Genomic DNA, 16,150 nt, shown 5'->3' on the forward strand with positions numbered 1-16,150 from the left:
TTTTTTTTTTTTTTTTGAAATCTAGCGGGAAATTATACTTGTATTTTGTTAAGAGATCTCACGTTGGTTGGAGATAAAAGAACGAAAGATTCTTATAAGGGTGTGGAAATCTCTAATTAGTAGAAGCGTTTTAAAATTATGAGACTCATGACGATAGATAATGGTTCTCAAACTCTACCTCTAAATTTTGTGTCACTAACCAACCCAAAATTTTAAAAACCATAGAGTAGATTTTGAGAGTTGAGTTATCTAATAAAGACATGAAAAAGTTTAAAAATCTATTTAATATTTTTTACAGATTATTAAATTAAAAATTCTTGAACACAAGAACACCCAGCAAATATTGTCATTTTTAGATTTTTCGTTTTGAGCTTCCCCTGAATAATTTTTAGACCCTTACAAACAATGTTTCGTTCCCCTCTCCAACTGACATGAGATCTCACAATCTACCCCATTTGAGTCCCAGCGTTCTTGCTGACATTTGTTCTCTTTTACATAATCAGACATTTTCAAGAGATAAAACGACAAAATAAACACAAACTTAAACGCTACTTATAATTTATCTATTTTATTTTTGTTTTGAGTAATAGAAGGGAAGGCTTGTGTGTCAAAGAGGGTAATAGAAGCTGTGGATGAGGAGAACAATTCAGTAACGTGGAAAGAGTTAAGAGGGAGACATTTCCAAGCACTACAAGAACTTGAGAGTTAAAGTCCAATGTATCCCAAAGGAGAAGGGAAGTGTGGTTCACATTACTTTGGAATATGAGAAGCTGCATGAACAAATTCAAGATCCACACACTTTTCTTCAGCTTTGTGCTGATGCCGCCAAAGACATTGATGCTCACCTCATGGGATATGATAATGAAGGTTCGTGTATAACTGCTAAAGCATGAGCAACAAGTCTCTATCTCCACCCATAGCTCTTGGGTGGTGGTGCTATTACTATGTTATGGAATAATAATTGCTAAGGCATGAACAACAATAATCCAAATCTTTGTATGCTTCTAATAAAATATGTGTCTTGGTGCAATAATTGTTAAGATTGTGTACTAATATGCGTTCTTGTTGGATGAGTAGCTGTAACTATAAGTTTTTCAAGATCTTCGATCATCGATTGCCACTACTGACGTAGAAAAATATTAATTCATCATAATAACATGAATGAATAGCTTATTTATGCTATGTTAATTAGCGAGAGAATGAAGTAAAATCAATGAAGTGAACAACCTAACTTCTTTGTTTGTGTAACACTCGAGTAAAGGAAAGGTACATAAATGAATTGAGACTACATCTAGATGAGAACGATTTTGAAGATAGGATAACTAAGAAATTTTTTTAAAAATTGAAACTTAATACTTATACCAATAAGGTGCACTTTTCTTTTCGTTGACTCAATTATAAGAAGTCTAAAATTAAGTGTGTTTTGTTTGGAGTACTTTCAAGTTGGGTGTATTCTTAAGAATTTTCCTAAAAAGTTTGTGTGTGAAGACAAAACATGTCGAAAGATTTGTGTTGGTCTATACAGATAATCTTCACTCTTAAAAATTGGTTTGTGGGATAACAAAATGGGAGTACATGACCATGTTGCATGGGATGAAGGGGAATATCGTGTCGTGATCATCAAATATCGAGTTTGAATTTCAAATCTTGATACGAATCCTATGCACGTATTAAAAAGATTACTTTTACAAAGATAATGGTGCTCGTTTAATAATTGAGACGTGTAATTAAGTTCATTTCAAAAGTTCATATATAATACATACTTTACTTAAAAAAAAAAAAAAAAAAAATCAAATAGCATTCAAAATATAAATTAAATGTCTGAGCTTCAACCATTGTAGTACCTGGGCTTTTTGTTCTTGGCATAAAACGTCCATCTTTTTTCATAATCTTCCATTCGTCCCCAGATGAGATTTCTTTCATTTTGGAGGATCGAAAAAAGTTGAGATCTCGAAAAATTCTCTATAACTCTTAAAGATCAAAGATTCTCTATAAACCTTGAAATTTGAAGGCCGATCGAAGATTTCGAGACTTTAAGCTAAGAATGGATCTAACGTACAACATCAAATTACAAGTCGATGAAGATCATATATGAACTGGAAAAGTAATAAGAGATTTCTGTATTATCATTCTTATGCACTACAATAGTTTAAGAAGTGACCAAATTGATCAGGACACATTCTTGATGAGGTGGGATTTGTTACATTATAGAACAATGGGTAGCTTTATTTATTTGCAAATAAATAAAAGACATTCATAATTATGTAAAAAAAAAGGTCATTTTGAAAATAACGAACCATTCATAAATAGAATTAATTTATATTTATATTGCAAGACATTTTTTCATATATATATTAAGGGCCATTTTTTGTGGGCATGACTTAATCAAGAGATTCTTGAAAGAGAGTTTGAAAGCAAGATTGAAAGACGGTTTGAAAGTGACTATAAACAGAGAAAGAAACACCACAGCTTAAATATCATATAACATAATTTGGAGAGGAGAATTTGACAACTAGTCGCATATCCCTATAGTACATTTTGGAGCGATTCAGGTCTGGCAAACCTAGACGTGTTTTCGTCGAACGGTCATACAAAATCTAGGTAGAAGGAGTTGACAATTGATCGCATCCCCCTATAGTACATTTTTTGGCGATTCAGGTTTCGCAAGCCTAGACATGATTTCGTTGAATAACCCTACAAATAGAAAATACAATAGTAATGCAGTACAACATGAAAACAAATAAAGAGTTTGACATGTTATGGACATGTAGCCATAGACCTAAACGAACATGATCATAATACTCAGCATCTCAAATACCCTGATAATTTAATTTATTTCATGAGTTTACCGGTCTTCAACGTCAAAGAAGCTAACAATTATATCAATAAAGTGTTTAACTTGCAAGATTAAAAGAGAATTTAGTATGAAGAAAAGAAAATAGGAAGTTTGAGTTAAAAACCTAACCCTTGCCTTAATTAAAGCTCGTAGTGGTTGTTTTATTACATCATATCATTCAAACCCACTTAATCAAATAAGTATTATTATAGAATAATAATGATAAGATTAAACCATACCAATATCTTTTAGAGTAACCCTTATGGCATCCATTATTGCATCATGTGTGTGAGACTAAGCTCTCTCTTTAAATTGAGCTATGTTTGGTAGCAATATCTATCTTTTATCTTTGTAAGTTGTTCTTTCAAGTAACTCAATTCAATGGCTCTCTATGGAAAGTTGGAGACCGATGTTGAAATTAGGGCTTCAGCGGAAAAGTTTCACGAAATAATTCATCAAAGACCTCACCATATGTCCAATATCTGTTCAGATAAAATACAAGGAGTCGAGTTACATGCAGGTGAATGGGGCAAGGTTGACACTATCCTCTATTGGCGCTACGTTCATGGTTTGTTCATTAATATTACATCTCTTCTAAGCTTTAACTTTTTTATCTTTTATCAGTTCAATTATAATTAACCAACGTTTTGTGGATTAAACTGCATATAGATGGAAAGAATTGTGTGGTGAAGAGCGTAATAGAAGAGGTCGATGAGAAGAACAATTCATTCACTTGGAAAGTGTTAGAGGGAGACCTTTTGAAGGGCTATAAGAGCTTCAGAATTAAAATCCAATCTATCCCAAAGGAGAAGGGAAGTGTGATTCATTGTGGTTTGGAATATGAGAAGCTTCATAAAGGAATTCCAGATTCTCATACTTTTCTTCAGCTTTGTGTTGATGTCGCCAAAGACATTGATGCTTACCTTATGGGAGACAATAATGAAGGCTCATTTATAACCAAGGCATGACCAACAAACCACTCATAGCTGTTGGGTGGTGCTATTACTATGTTATGTTATGGAATAATAATTGGCAAATTACTATGTTGCTAATCATAATTTTATGCTTGAATAAATATATTATGTTGTGATTTAGCTTGTTCTATGTCACTATTACTGTGAAATACTATATTATATGCTTCTAATAAAATAGAAATAAAGTTTATAATAAATGTCTTCGTGCAATAATTATTATCGTTGTGCATTGTGTTTGAGATGACCAAGTGTAATGAACTCATTTTTTTGAAATTTTTAGGCTACAAATGGCATGAAATAAAATGAATCAAATCATTACATGGATTATCTTGAGTCACATTGTTATCGTATCGTATCTTGAGTCACATGAAATTTTGAGCTCTCATGGCTTTGCTTTGGGCTTCCCCAAAACGCCTCATACCAATGGAGATAGTATTTCTCACTATAAATCCATGATCTTCCACTAAATTAACCAATGTATGACTCACTCCCAATAATCTTCATCTTCCACAAAATTAATTAAGGTGAGATTCACTCCCAATAATTTTCAACATAACAGTTGTCTAATTTTTTTTAACTACAAATTCTTTCTTCTTAAAACCTTTTGTCCCCCAAAGTACTTAATTCTAAAGCAACTTCAGGTAACTTATCTTTATCTCATTTTCAGGCAGCTTTCTATGTTTGGTGATTTCCTTATAATACTTTTACGATGGTGATTTTCTTATCTTCCCTCAAGGGCGTGGTTCATAATCAATAGCATGCTAAAGATATGGTGTAATGAATCTATTTTTCTATTAAAAATAAGGTATCTAGTGCGTGCATGCATGACATGTCTACTACGAGTGAAAATTTTTATTTAAAATATTTCACAAACGATGGCATAGACTTATACTTTCATAATAAATTCATTAAAATAATACAGTGGAAAATTAATAGCGTGAATTTAAATAAAATAAAGAAATCTAAAGTAATGCTCTAATCTAACCCAAGGGCCACAAAAGCAACATGAATGCATTAACCATAACTTCGGTCTCATGGTTGTCATCACGACGTCATCATNTTCATCTTCCACAAAATTAATTAAGGTGAGATTCACTCCCAATAATTTTCAACATAACAGTTGTCTAATTTTTTTTAACTACAAATTCTTTCTTCTTAAAACCTTTTGTCCCCCAAAGTACTTAATTCTAAAGCAACTTGAGGTAACTTATCTTTATCTCATTTTTAGGCAGCTTTCTATGTTCGATGATTTCCTTATAATACTTTTACGAAGGTGATTTTCTTATCTTCCCTCAAGGGCGTGGTTCATAATCAATAGCATGCTAAAGATATGGTGTAATGAATCTATTTTTCTATTAAAAATAAGGTATCTAGTGCGTGCATGCATGACATGTCTACTACGAGTGAAAATTTTTATTTAAAATATTTCACAAACGATGGCATAGACTTATACTTTCATAATAAATTCATTAAAATAATACAGTGGAAAATTAATAGCGTGAATTTAAATAAAATAAAGAAATCTAAAGTAATGCTCTAATCTAACCCAAGGGCCACAAAAGCAACATGAATGCATTAACCATAACTTCGGTCTCATGGTTGTCATCACGACGTCATCATCTGTACAAGAGTGCTTTAAAGGTAAGAGTAGCACGTGACTTAAGGCTTTAAAAAATACCTAGTAAGTAACCCCACTGTTGGGGATGGAAAATGTGATCACTTGCAATATGGTGAGACCTATCATTTCATAAAAACATCATGACATGGCCTTGGACTCCGCTTTCCAGTCCAAAAAAGGTTGGATGTGACACTCGAGTAAAGGAGGGGTACATAAATGAACTGAGATAACCTCTAAATGAGAATGATTCTGAGAATAGGACAACTAAGAAAGATGTAAAAGAAATAAAAACTATACTCATACCAACAAGGTGCACTTTTCTTTTAAATGACTCAATCATAAGAACTTCATGGTTAAGCGTTCAATGTTGGGTGACCTCCTAGGCACTCCTATAAATTTGCATAAGATGCATGTGAGTAAAGACAAAACATGCTAGAAGGGCTCGTGTTGGTCTATGGAGATAGTCTCCAATCTTAAGAAGTGAGATATAGCGTGGCTCATTGGGCTAGCGCACGCTCACACTACCAGACACTATGGAAAGAGCATAACATCTCGACGTGTTCTAGAAGTTGGGTTGGTGTAAGAGAAAAAAGAACAAATACCTTTATTTTTCTTTATTATCATTCTTTATTCTTATGAGCTACAATAATTTAAGAAAGTGACCAAATTGATTAATGAGGTGGGATTTGTTACATTCTAGAACCATGGGTAGCTTTATTTATTTGAAAATAAATAAAAGACATTCATAATTTATGTCCCAAAAAAAAAAAGTCATTTTGAAAATAAGAACTAATTTATATGTACAAGAGAATTGTGTACGAAGAAGAGAAAATAGAAACTTTGAATTAATTACGTATAACCTAACCCTTGCTTTAATTAAGGCTTGTAGTGGTTGTTTTATTACATCATATCATTCATACCCACGTATTCAAATGAGTATTATTATAATAATAATGATAAGATTAAACTATATTGGTAAGCCTCATGGCATCCATTATTGCATCATGTGTGTGAGACTAAACCTTCTCTTTAAATTGAGCTTGGAAGCTTGGTAGCAATATCCATCTTTTTGTTGGGTTACAATTTGAGTAGTAACTCAACGCCATGGCATAGAAAGTTGGAGACTAATGTAAAAATTAAGGCTTCAGCTCAAAAATTTCATGAAATCTCACCATATGTCCAATATCTGATTTGGTTGGTGGTATATTTTATCTTATTGTCACTATTTGGTAAGTATTATATTTTCTTTAGTTGGTAACTTGTATCCTATTTAAAGACGCTGAACATTAAAAAATACGAACTTTCAATTTCACTTATTTTCTTATTCTTAACAATGATGTATAGAATGCTTGTATGTTTTATGGTTCTGTTGTATATATGTGTTTAATTCATGCTAAAAGGAGGATGAGAATCTGTGATCTGCGCTTTGGGTGCTTGATGGATGTTATTGCCCCGTTGAGCATATACGTTTATTTTGCATGGATTATGTACCATGATTATGGATAGTTATTGTGTGCACACTCAGTCAATTTTAATGAACTAGTATCATGTTAGAGTTGACTATTTACCTAATTTAGACTTGATCTTTCTCTTAGGAGCCTAAAAGACGACCATGGCTTACGAAATATCTTTAGAGTTGTCCTTAGGCTGCAAGATGTGTGACGATGTCAACAACTTTGTGGGGGAACAGGGGTTTCTAATCAAAACCGTACTGAACCTTGTTGTTTCGTATGAGAAACGATAGACCGAATTCGTACAACCCATTAGCTACCGGGAATAAGGGAGGGGTTGCACCCCAATGAGGGTGACTTTGTGAACCAAGGAGGTTTCAGCTCACTTCCTAGGTAAGACTCCATATAGTCTCACAAAACTATGCATGAGGTAGTGCCTCGTAGAGGAACACCCGTCATTCATAGTTCGGCATAAGGAACTCTCAGGGTTTAAAATAAAAAGACTAAGACCAGAATAGCCCCAAGGGAATAAGACTAGAATCGGACTCCTATAGCCAATGAGAAGCCAGTATGAATCTGTTGCTGCCTTGGAATACGATGAGAGCTCACAAGTAGGTGGATTACTAAGTATAACTTTTATACTCATCCCTGTTTTTCTTTCCTTTTCAAGTGTTTGTAGGCTGCCCGAACTGTAGGCCATTTTTATATTTTCAGAGACTTTTGTATTTTCTTTTATATTTGTGTATTCCTTTATAATATTTGAAATAATAGAATTCTTTTCTTTTTCTTTTTCTTTTATTTTTATTGGATTGTTATCTTTTTATTCTATTTTATTTTTATTTTATTTTTATTTGCTTTCACTTTCGTCTTTTTTTAGTCATGGTCCAATTTTTTTAAGCCTAAAAAATTAGAGTAACATTGTGTCTACAAAATCGACAGGTCACCAGAAATCTCGCGATTTCAAACGAGGTTCGATTTTATTTTTTTTGTAAATCATAATTGTTGAATAGCTACGATTCTACCAAAATAATTAAATATATTATTGATCCATAATTCATAATTCACAATGACATAATTAAATCCTATTATATGGTAACAATTATTTCCCTCTAATTTAATTAGAATGGAAAAATTCAAAGTAGATAATTATGTAAAAAATTAAAAATTTAAAAAAAAAAATCCTTCCAACATTTTTTTTTATCATCATTCACGTTCAAAAACTTATAAGAGGTCATCCAACGTAAAATTATTCCAGGTAGAACATAACTATAGAGTTTTTATAATTGAGCCACCGAAAGGAAGTTATACTTTTTTATTATGGATAGTGACTTTCAGTACGTTTAAGCATTTCTTAGCTATCCTATCCAAAAGAACGCTCTCATTGAGATGTAATCTCGATTCATTTATATACCTCTCATTTATTTGCGTTTCCAAGTAAAAATGTATTAAGTCATGCCGAATAGAATCGTTACATTATACCTTCATGAAATCTTTGAAATAAGAAAAAAAATATTTTAAAAAAAATCAATAATGCATCGTTAAAGTAATTGTTTAATTATATCATATCCTTCATACCCACATAATTAAATTAGTATTATACCATAATAATAAAAATTAAATTAAATTATACAATATACCTTATTGGATATGTTTACACTATATGATTCATGTACCTTAAAATTTTCATTTTAACTCAAGATTTTGAAATTGTTTAAAAAATATAATCATCGATCTTTCTATTAACACACAATGAGTAAAAATTGATACGATATAAAAATTAACATATATATTTTATCATTTATAATATCATTCATGTAAATATTTATTTTATGATTAATATCCAATCCGATGTTAATGATATATTCTAAATTAAAGCGGATGATCTTTATCTTTTCTAAATTACATCACGTGGGAGACTAAGCCCTCTCTTAAAATTGAGTTGAGGAGAGAAGCTTGGTAGCAATATCTTTCTTGTTGGGTTACAATTCGAGTAGCTTGTTCTTCCAAGTAACTCAACGTCATGTCTCTCTATGGAAAGCTAGAGATTGATGTAGAAATTAAGGCTTCTACTGAAAAGTTTCATGAAATAAATCATAAAAAACCTCACCATATATCCAAAGCCTCTTCAGATAAAGTACAAGGGTGTGAATTACACAAGGCGAATGAGGCAAAGTTGGCAGTATCCTCTATTGGCACAACGTTCATGGTTAGTTCATGAATCTTTTTTTTTTATTATTGGTTAAATTATCAATTTTGTATATTTGATTTTGAAGTTTCAAAATTATTTTGTTTTTAAGTCTAGATTCACGAAGTTTCAAAACTATTTGATTTGTTGTGTTTTTAAAAAAAAATATGAAAAGCTTACCAAAAATTTGTGAGAAACGAGGTATAAATTATAATCTATAGTTTTAAATTTTGTGTGGATTAACATATTCTAAATTTTGTAAGAAAACTATTGTTAGAGACAACGACTTTCCATCGTCCAATTTTGAAAATAAGTCTTGTTGATTTAGGTAAAATTAAATTCCATGTCTAATGGAACATAAATTAAAAATTTATGTTTGGTAGCTAAATGGTAAACTTGAAAAATATTGAATAGGTCAAGAACCTATTAAACTGTAGCGGTTCAAACCCACCACTAATAGATATTGTCTATTTTGGCCTTTTATGTATCGCAGTCAATCTTACTGTTTTAAAACGCGTCTATTAGGGAGAGGTTTCCACACCCTTTTAAAAAATGTTTCGTTCCTCTCTAACCGATGTGTGTTCTCACAATTCACCCCCTTGGGGGCCAGCGTCCTTGCTGGTATATTGACTGATGTCTGGCTTTGATACCATTTGTAACAACTTAAGTCTACTGCTATAAAATAATGTTCGCTTTGGCTTGTTACGAATGGTATCAGAGTCGATCACTCAGCGGTGCAAGGCATTGGTCGGAGTAGGACTAGACTCTCTCCATAATAGACGCATTTTAAAACCATGAGGCTAACAACGATACTTAACAAGCCAAAGTGAACAATATGTTCTAGCGGTGGGTTTGGACTTTACATAAACACACAAAATTAAACATTCAGATATCTATCATAGCCACATAATTAAAAGTTCAAGAATTTATTAAACATTTTTTAAAGTTGAAGATTTATTAGATACAAAATTGAATTTTTTTTTAACATATTAAACACTCATTAAACTCAAATGAATATCGCATAGATGGGAAGGATTATGTGACAAAGAGCGTAACCGAAGATGTCGATGAGGAGAACAATTCATTCACTTGGACAATGTTGGAGGGACTGATAAGTCTGTAACTCATTGAGAAGAGCAGTCAAGTTATATTCTATTTTGTTCATTACCACATTGGTGCGGAACTGGAAGAAGCTCTTCAGAAGAGACATCATGATAAAACTGACTTGACTCTTCTCATCAATGACAGCTTCATTTCTTCTGCCACATTGAAATGGACCATCATGTCCAAGACATGTTCTCTAACTGAGGTCCCTTCTTTCATACGGCAGTTGTAAATGTATTTTATGGCTTCATGTCTAAGGGAGAAGGACGGTTGTCCAAACATCCCTTTTAGAGATTCCATAATCTCTTTAGCAGTACCCATAACATCGTGTTTCTTAGCCAAAACATCAGATATGCTGGCTAGAATGTACACTCGGGCTTTGTCATTTGCCTTTATCCATCTGTCATATGCATCCCGAGCTGTTCGGTTTGCATTTGAGTTTGGGTTTGGAGGACACTCCTCAGTTAAAACAAACTTTAAATCATCAATGACCAGTATTGTGTTTAGGTTTGATTTCCAAGTTGTGTAGTTGTCGCCGTTTAATTTCTCAGAAGCGAGTAATTGTACTATTGAGTTTGTCATGCTGTGATATAAAGAAAATTCTATTAGTGATTTTGACTTAATCCTGTTTAATCCAATCAGTTTTAGCAAATGTAATAATGTACCCAAATCATTATTGATTTGCAACGATACTTTAGTGAGTTAGAGCAACTGCTACCGAGGGGCAGTCAATCACTCATTCACTAAACCAAGACATTCTTGACTTAAACACTAATCCCAGAATAACTCTTGTTCCTATAGTGTTTTAGTTATCGCTATTTTGGTCAAGAATATACTAACTCTTAGTAATTCTTCGCAAGTGTGACCCACCAATTTCAGACCTCAGAAATCGGCCCCAACAACGCTATCGAATGAAAAGGCCAAAGTTGGGAATGGACCTAAGAAATCCTATCCATTTCTGGAGTTTGCGTTGTTCCGACTCCCATGTTACGACCCTCCGAATGGGTAGTTGCTCTAGGGCAACATGCAGGCGGAACATGGGAATCTCACGGTGCAACCTAGTGGTGGAGACCATAGGACGTGTTGACTTCCTTCTCCCACTTACTATAAATACTTTCTCTATTCACCTTGTTATTGACTCATGCAAATACCTTCCGAATGGAGGACGCTCCCAGGGCGACACGAGGCCGAGCATGAATCTCACTGTGTGAATTTTACAGAGAGCGTGAAAAGAAAACGATGTATCTTATACACCTTTTTCCTACCACTAAGTATTTTAGATGGTTGGGTATATTCATTACTTAAGTATATTCCGGCTAATTAAATATAACTTAAGTCTAGGTGTTTTTTCTAAATCTTACATCACTTAAGCATGCTCATAAAACTGGGCTAACTAAGCTCAAGTACTGGTCCGATCTCCAGGTAGTAGGTGTTCCGTAAACCGTCAACTTAAGTACCTCCAGCTTTAGACAAGATCGTGCCAGGTGAGCTTTCTCGTAACCGCAATTTTGTAAGACATCGACCTATTTTAACTATTAAAATTGATCGTGCTCGGTTCTTAACCCTAAGTGAGCATGCACTTATCTTTATTATAGATTTTAATGTCTATCTCATTTTATGACATTGAAATAACCTATAACATGCCTCTAACATGCTTTATATAACAATTATATAATCATCCATTCCATGCAATGATATAACAATTTATATCTATCACTCATGGAACCCTAAACATGCATACTATACATTATAACACTTATAACATACTTGGAATGCATGAAACATGCTTAGCCTATGGTGGGATTTTAAATCTATAGGACATCCTTTATGCATATACATTTTCTATTTAATTAAAACATACATTTATAATGCATAATTAATTAAACACACTAAAGTGGGTTGGTTTTGGCATTTTAAAGCAAGCAATTAACTAAATTATTATATTAATAATTAAAAATAACTTGAGCTGCTCCTGAGGATCACGAACTGGGCGAACCAACCCTTAAAAACGTTGAATCGGACCCCAACGGCAGAATAAACACCCGAACCGCCTCTTCCATCTTTTTCGGTTCAGCTTGCTCTCTTCCATTTTCGATCAATTACAATCTAAAATGGACTCTAATGACTATAAAAATTACATACCTTTCTTCATTCATTAAAGCCCATACACATTAGGCTTATTACAATAATTGTATCAAATGGAAGCATAAAAAAAAAAATGCCAAAACCAAAATCATCCACTTTAGCAACCACAAATTTCATTCATGAAATGGTACCCACCATGATCAAATTAATGTAAATAAAGTGCCTAAAACTTGCTCTGATACCAAGTGATGGTGTTAATATAACACATGCGGAAGCAATTTGGATCTTAGGCACTTTTAGAACATCAATTATAGTAAATAACTAGCATGTTCATAAGTATTAAAATTTAATGAGTTTAGATACTAACCTTTTGTAGTTCAAACTCCTTTTTCCTCACGAACCGGTTTCGAACCACCACTAGTGTCTTCTCCACTATTCTCCGGCCTTAGAACGGGATTGTGGAATCCGGTGAGTGACTAAACTTGGGAGGGATTTTGTATACGTGAAAGAGAGTGCTTGTGAGAGGTTTTTCATCAAGATGAAGAATCCCTTCCAAGTATCATGATCACTCTATTTAAAGAGTCAAGTTTGCATGTTCATGCAAACTTGAGATCACCAAATCTTGACACTTAAAATTCCACTCAAATGTTTGGGATTATGTGGCAAGCATGCATGTTTGAGTTAACCAAATTTTGACACTCAAAATTCCACTCAAACTTGTGGGGTTTATTTGGCAAACATGCAAGTTTGGTTAAACCAAATTTTGACACCTCAAAATTCCACTAACATGATTTTTCCATTAGATGAAAGTCAACATTTTGACTTTCTTCATTTTAATTAGATGAAAGTCAACATTTTGACTTTCTTCATTTTAATTCAACAATTAATTTGAATAATGAATTTCAAATTAAAGTAACATTAAATAATTAATTAAACTATTTAATTAATATTTAATATTAATTCAAATGCCAATCCCAGTCAATTCCGACACATAATTGATTAAGATATTTAAATCTTATTTAAATATCTCAGATTCTCTCTTTTCGTTTATTTCGTAAATAAAATAAAATTGCGGTTAAATATATCGTATATATGTAACGCATATTCCCTAATTTGAATTCGAACACTTCGAACTCACTCGTCACACTGTTCTATGGTTTAGTCCGATATGAGCTAGCAGAGGGACCTAATGGACCTATAGATCATGGGCTCCAACGATTCAAGATTAACCGATTAAACTCATTAACCTGGTTAACCAACATTCGTTAACTACTAGGACACTCCACTATAGCCTAGTAGTTGCACTCCCCTCACTATAGATATATTTCTGTCCATCTGATATAACCATGATTAGTAAGTCGATCCTTCACAGGTTGTTCGTAACTAGAGCTGGGTCAATTTACCGTTTTACCCCTGAAGTTACTTCTTGTTCCTTATGTCTCACTGATCCTCTAATGAACAATTGGTTTGTGGTCCAACCAGTAAACCGAATCCCTCTCAGGCCAATGAGAGGGTGGGGCCCCTTGTTCAAGACCTGGAGTCAGTGCTTAAGGGAACTACCTTTCTTCTATCCCTAAAAGTGGGTAGGAGTGAATTCCGTCTTGCACCCCACGTCCCCAGCCATTCACCCAGTCTTACCCCTGAAATGGGAGGCCTGTTGAGTCGGCGAACTAGAGCCACTCTCACCCATGCAAATCTAAGGATAATTCCGAATAAACAGGAGTTCATGGTTAGCTCAGGATTAAAACCGAGTTACCTAGGTTATCGAATGAAAAGAAAATCAGTCTCAACAGTAAACGACTTTATAAAGTGAGAGTGGTTTTCTTCATGGTCCGATCTTATGCAATACTCATTGCATAGGACGCCCCCACTCACATGTCTCCACATGCACAATTTAGTGATCGCATTGTTTATATCATATACAAAAGTGGGCCGCATCCATAGTGTCCCCAGAATAAGGTACTCAGCCTTATCCTTATACTATAGATCATTTTGACTATATACTTGAACTTGATCCACTCTTATGTCTCTACATATAGTTCAAGTAGTCATACTATAGCCAGAGTGTTCTTAGTTTATTGGATTTAGATTAATGATCGTAAAGTTCACTTTATTCAATAACAATCTTTATTGAATAAACAACAATAATAACTTTATTGAGAATAGAATATGTTTTTGTTTACAAACTATGAGTTTTAGGACATAAAACCCAACAATTTCGTGTGCTAGTGAGTCACCTTTGCTAGTTTGTAATGCGTGTCAATTAGCAAAAAGTCATTAGTTACCATACACTAGTTTTTTTCATAGGTCTTCGTCACCTTTAAAACTGATTTTTACGGATGTTTGGGGTCTTGCACCTCCATTTGTTGGGGGACTTTAAATATTATATCAATTTCATTGATGATTTTAGTACATTTTCGTGCATCTATTTGATGCATGATTGTACAAAAGCTCCTCGTATACTTTTGCAATTCCAAGCTCATGTAGAGCACCTCCAATATACTAAAATCAAGTGTGTCTAGTATGATTGGGGTGGGGAATATCAGAAAATTCACATACATTCTTTTGTTCCCTTGGAATTGCTCATCGTTTTTCATGTCCTCACACGCATCAACAAAATGGGTTTGCTGAACACAAGCACCGTCATATTGTTGAAACTTGCCTAGCCCTTCTAGCTCACGTTGATGTACCTATTAAATTTTGGGATGACGCGTTTCTTACAACCACATATCTCATCAATCGTCTTCCTACCCGTTTCATCGATAACAAATGCACCTTAGAGTGTCTTTTTCTTACCTCACCAAATTATTGCTTGTCAAAGTTTTTGGGTGTGCTTGTTGGCCTCATTTTAACCCTTAAAACAAACAAAAGCTCTTTTTTCGATCCAAGGAATGTGTCTTTCTAGACTAAAGTTCTTTACATAAAGGGTATAAGTGTCTTGACACCAATTCTGGTCGTGTCTATATTCCTAGAGACGTTATATTTGATGAGAAAGTTTTTTTCCGTTCAAGAAAGCCCCAGCCAGTTCTTCCCCAACCTTGCAGCCGACACACAATGCCCCTGATTTGTGTACCTTTCATATGGGTAACAACAGTACTAATTTGGAGAATGATCATATGCATATATGTGTGCCTACTAACTCTTTGGATGCAGAAAATCTGGTGCTTACATCAGCTTCGGGATTGCTGCCGCAATCCTCTACGTCGCTGCCGCGTGAATCGGCATCGGATGTTCTGCCAATGATTTGGGCCTCGGATCCTCCACCAGCAGATGATATTGTGCAATGCCTAGTCGGATCCTCGGTTTCTAGTAGACCGACTGCTATAGCTCCGATTGCTCCCTTTGCAACGGCTGATACGGCTGTCCCCTTAGTTGTGGATCCTCCACCTACTACCCATCCATATGGTACTCGATTGAAACACAATATCAAGCAACTCAAGGTGCGTATAGATGGAACAATAAGATATTTTTGTGGTTCGATTTTCTGCCTCTGAACCTACTTCGCATATTATTGCTATGGAGCATCCCCTCTGGCGTCAAGCAATGAATGATGAATTTTAGTCACTTCTCAAAAATAAGACAGGGCACTTAGTTTCTTCTCGTGTTGGCCTTAACGTTATTGATTGCAAATGGGTTTTCAAACTCAATCAAAAGCCAGATGGCTCTATTGATCGCTACAAAGCACACCTGGTTGCTAAAGGGTTTAAACAGCAGTATGGTGTTGATTATGATGATACCTTTAGTCCAGTTGTTAAGCTCACTACCATTAGGCTCTTATTATCTCTTGCTACTTCTCGTGGTTGGGCTATTCTGCAGATTGATATTCAAAATGGTTTTCTTCATAGCTTTCTTAATTAATATGTTTATATGAAGCAGCCTCTGAATTCGTGGATATAC

General features: G+C 34.1%; 1 protein-coding gene and 1 pseudogene across 1 annotated transcript; both read left to right on the forward strand.

Annotated features, from left to right (window-relative positions):
• LOC111791531 overlaps positions 1 to 1,031 on the forward strand; it is a 1,358-nt pseudogene extending 327 nt beyond the window's left edge.
• A 2,143-nt stretch (positions 1,032 to 3,174) lies between these two features.
• Positions 3,175 to 3,959, forward strand: LOC111791461 (MLP-like protein 43). Its single transcript, XM_023672812.1, has 2 exons — positions 3,175 to 3,404; positions 3,506 to 3,959. The coding sequence occupies exons 1-2, from the start codon at positions 3,218 to 3,220 to the stop codon at positions 3,802 to 3,804; spliced, it is 486 nt and encodes a 161-aa protein (XP_023528580.1). The 5' UTR covers positions 3,175 to 3,217; the 3' UTR covers positions 3,805 to 3,959.
• Positions 3,960 to 16,150: the final 12,191 nt, after the last annotated feature.

Source organism: Cucurbita pepo, chromosome LG03 (genome assembly GCF_002806865.2).
Source record: "Cucurbita pepo subsp. pepo cultivar mu-cu-16 chromosome LG03, ASM280686v2, whole genome shotgun sequence".
Lineage (NCBI taxonomy): Eukaryota > Viridiplantae > Streptophyta > Magnoliopsida > Cucurbitales > Cucurbitaceae > Cucurbita > Cucurbita pepo.

Bases quoted from the DNA above. Each gene is read 5' to 3' on its own strand.
- LOC111791461 (XM_023672812.1), top strand. From the start codon at position 3,218: ATGGCTCTCTATGGAAAGTTGGAGACCGATGTTGAAATTAGGGCTTCA. The intron at 3,405-3,505 runs GTTTGTTCATTA...AACTGCATATAG, and splicing joins CTATTGGCGCTACGTTCATG to ATGGAAAGAATTGTGTGGTG.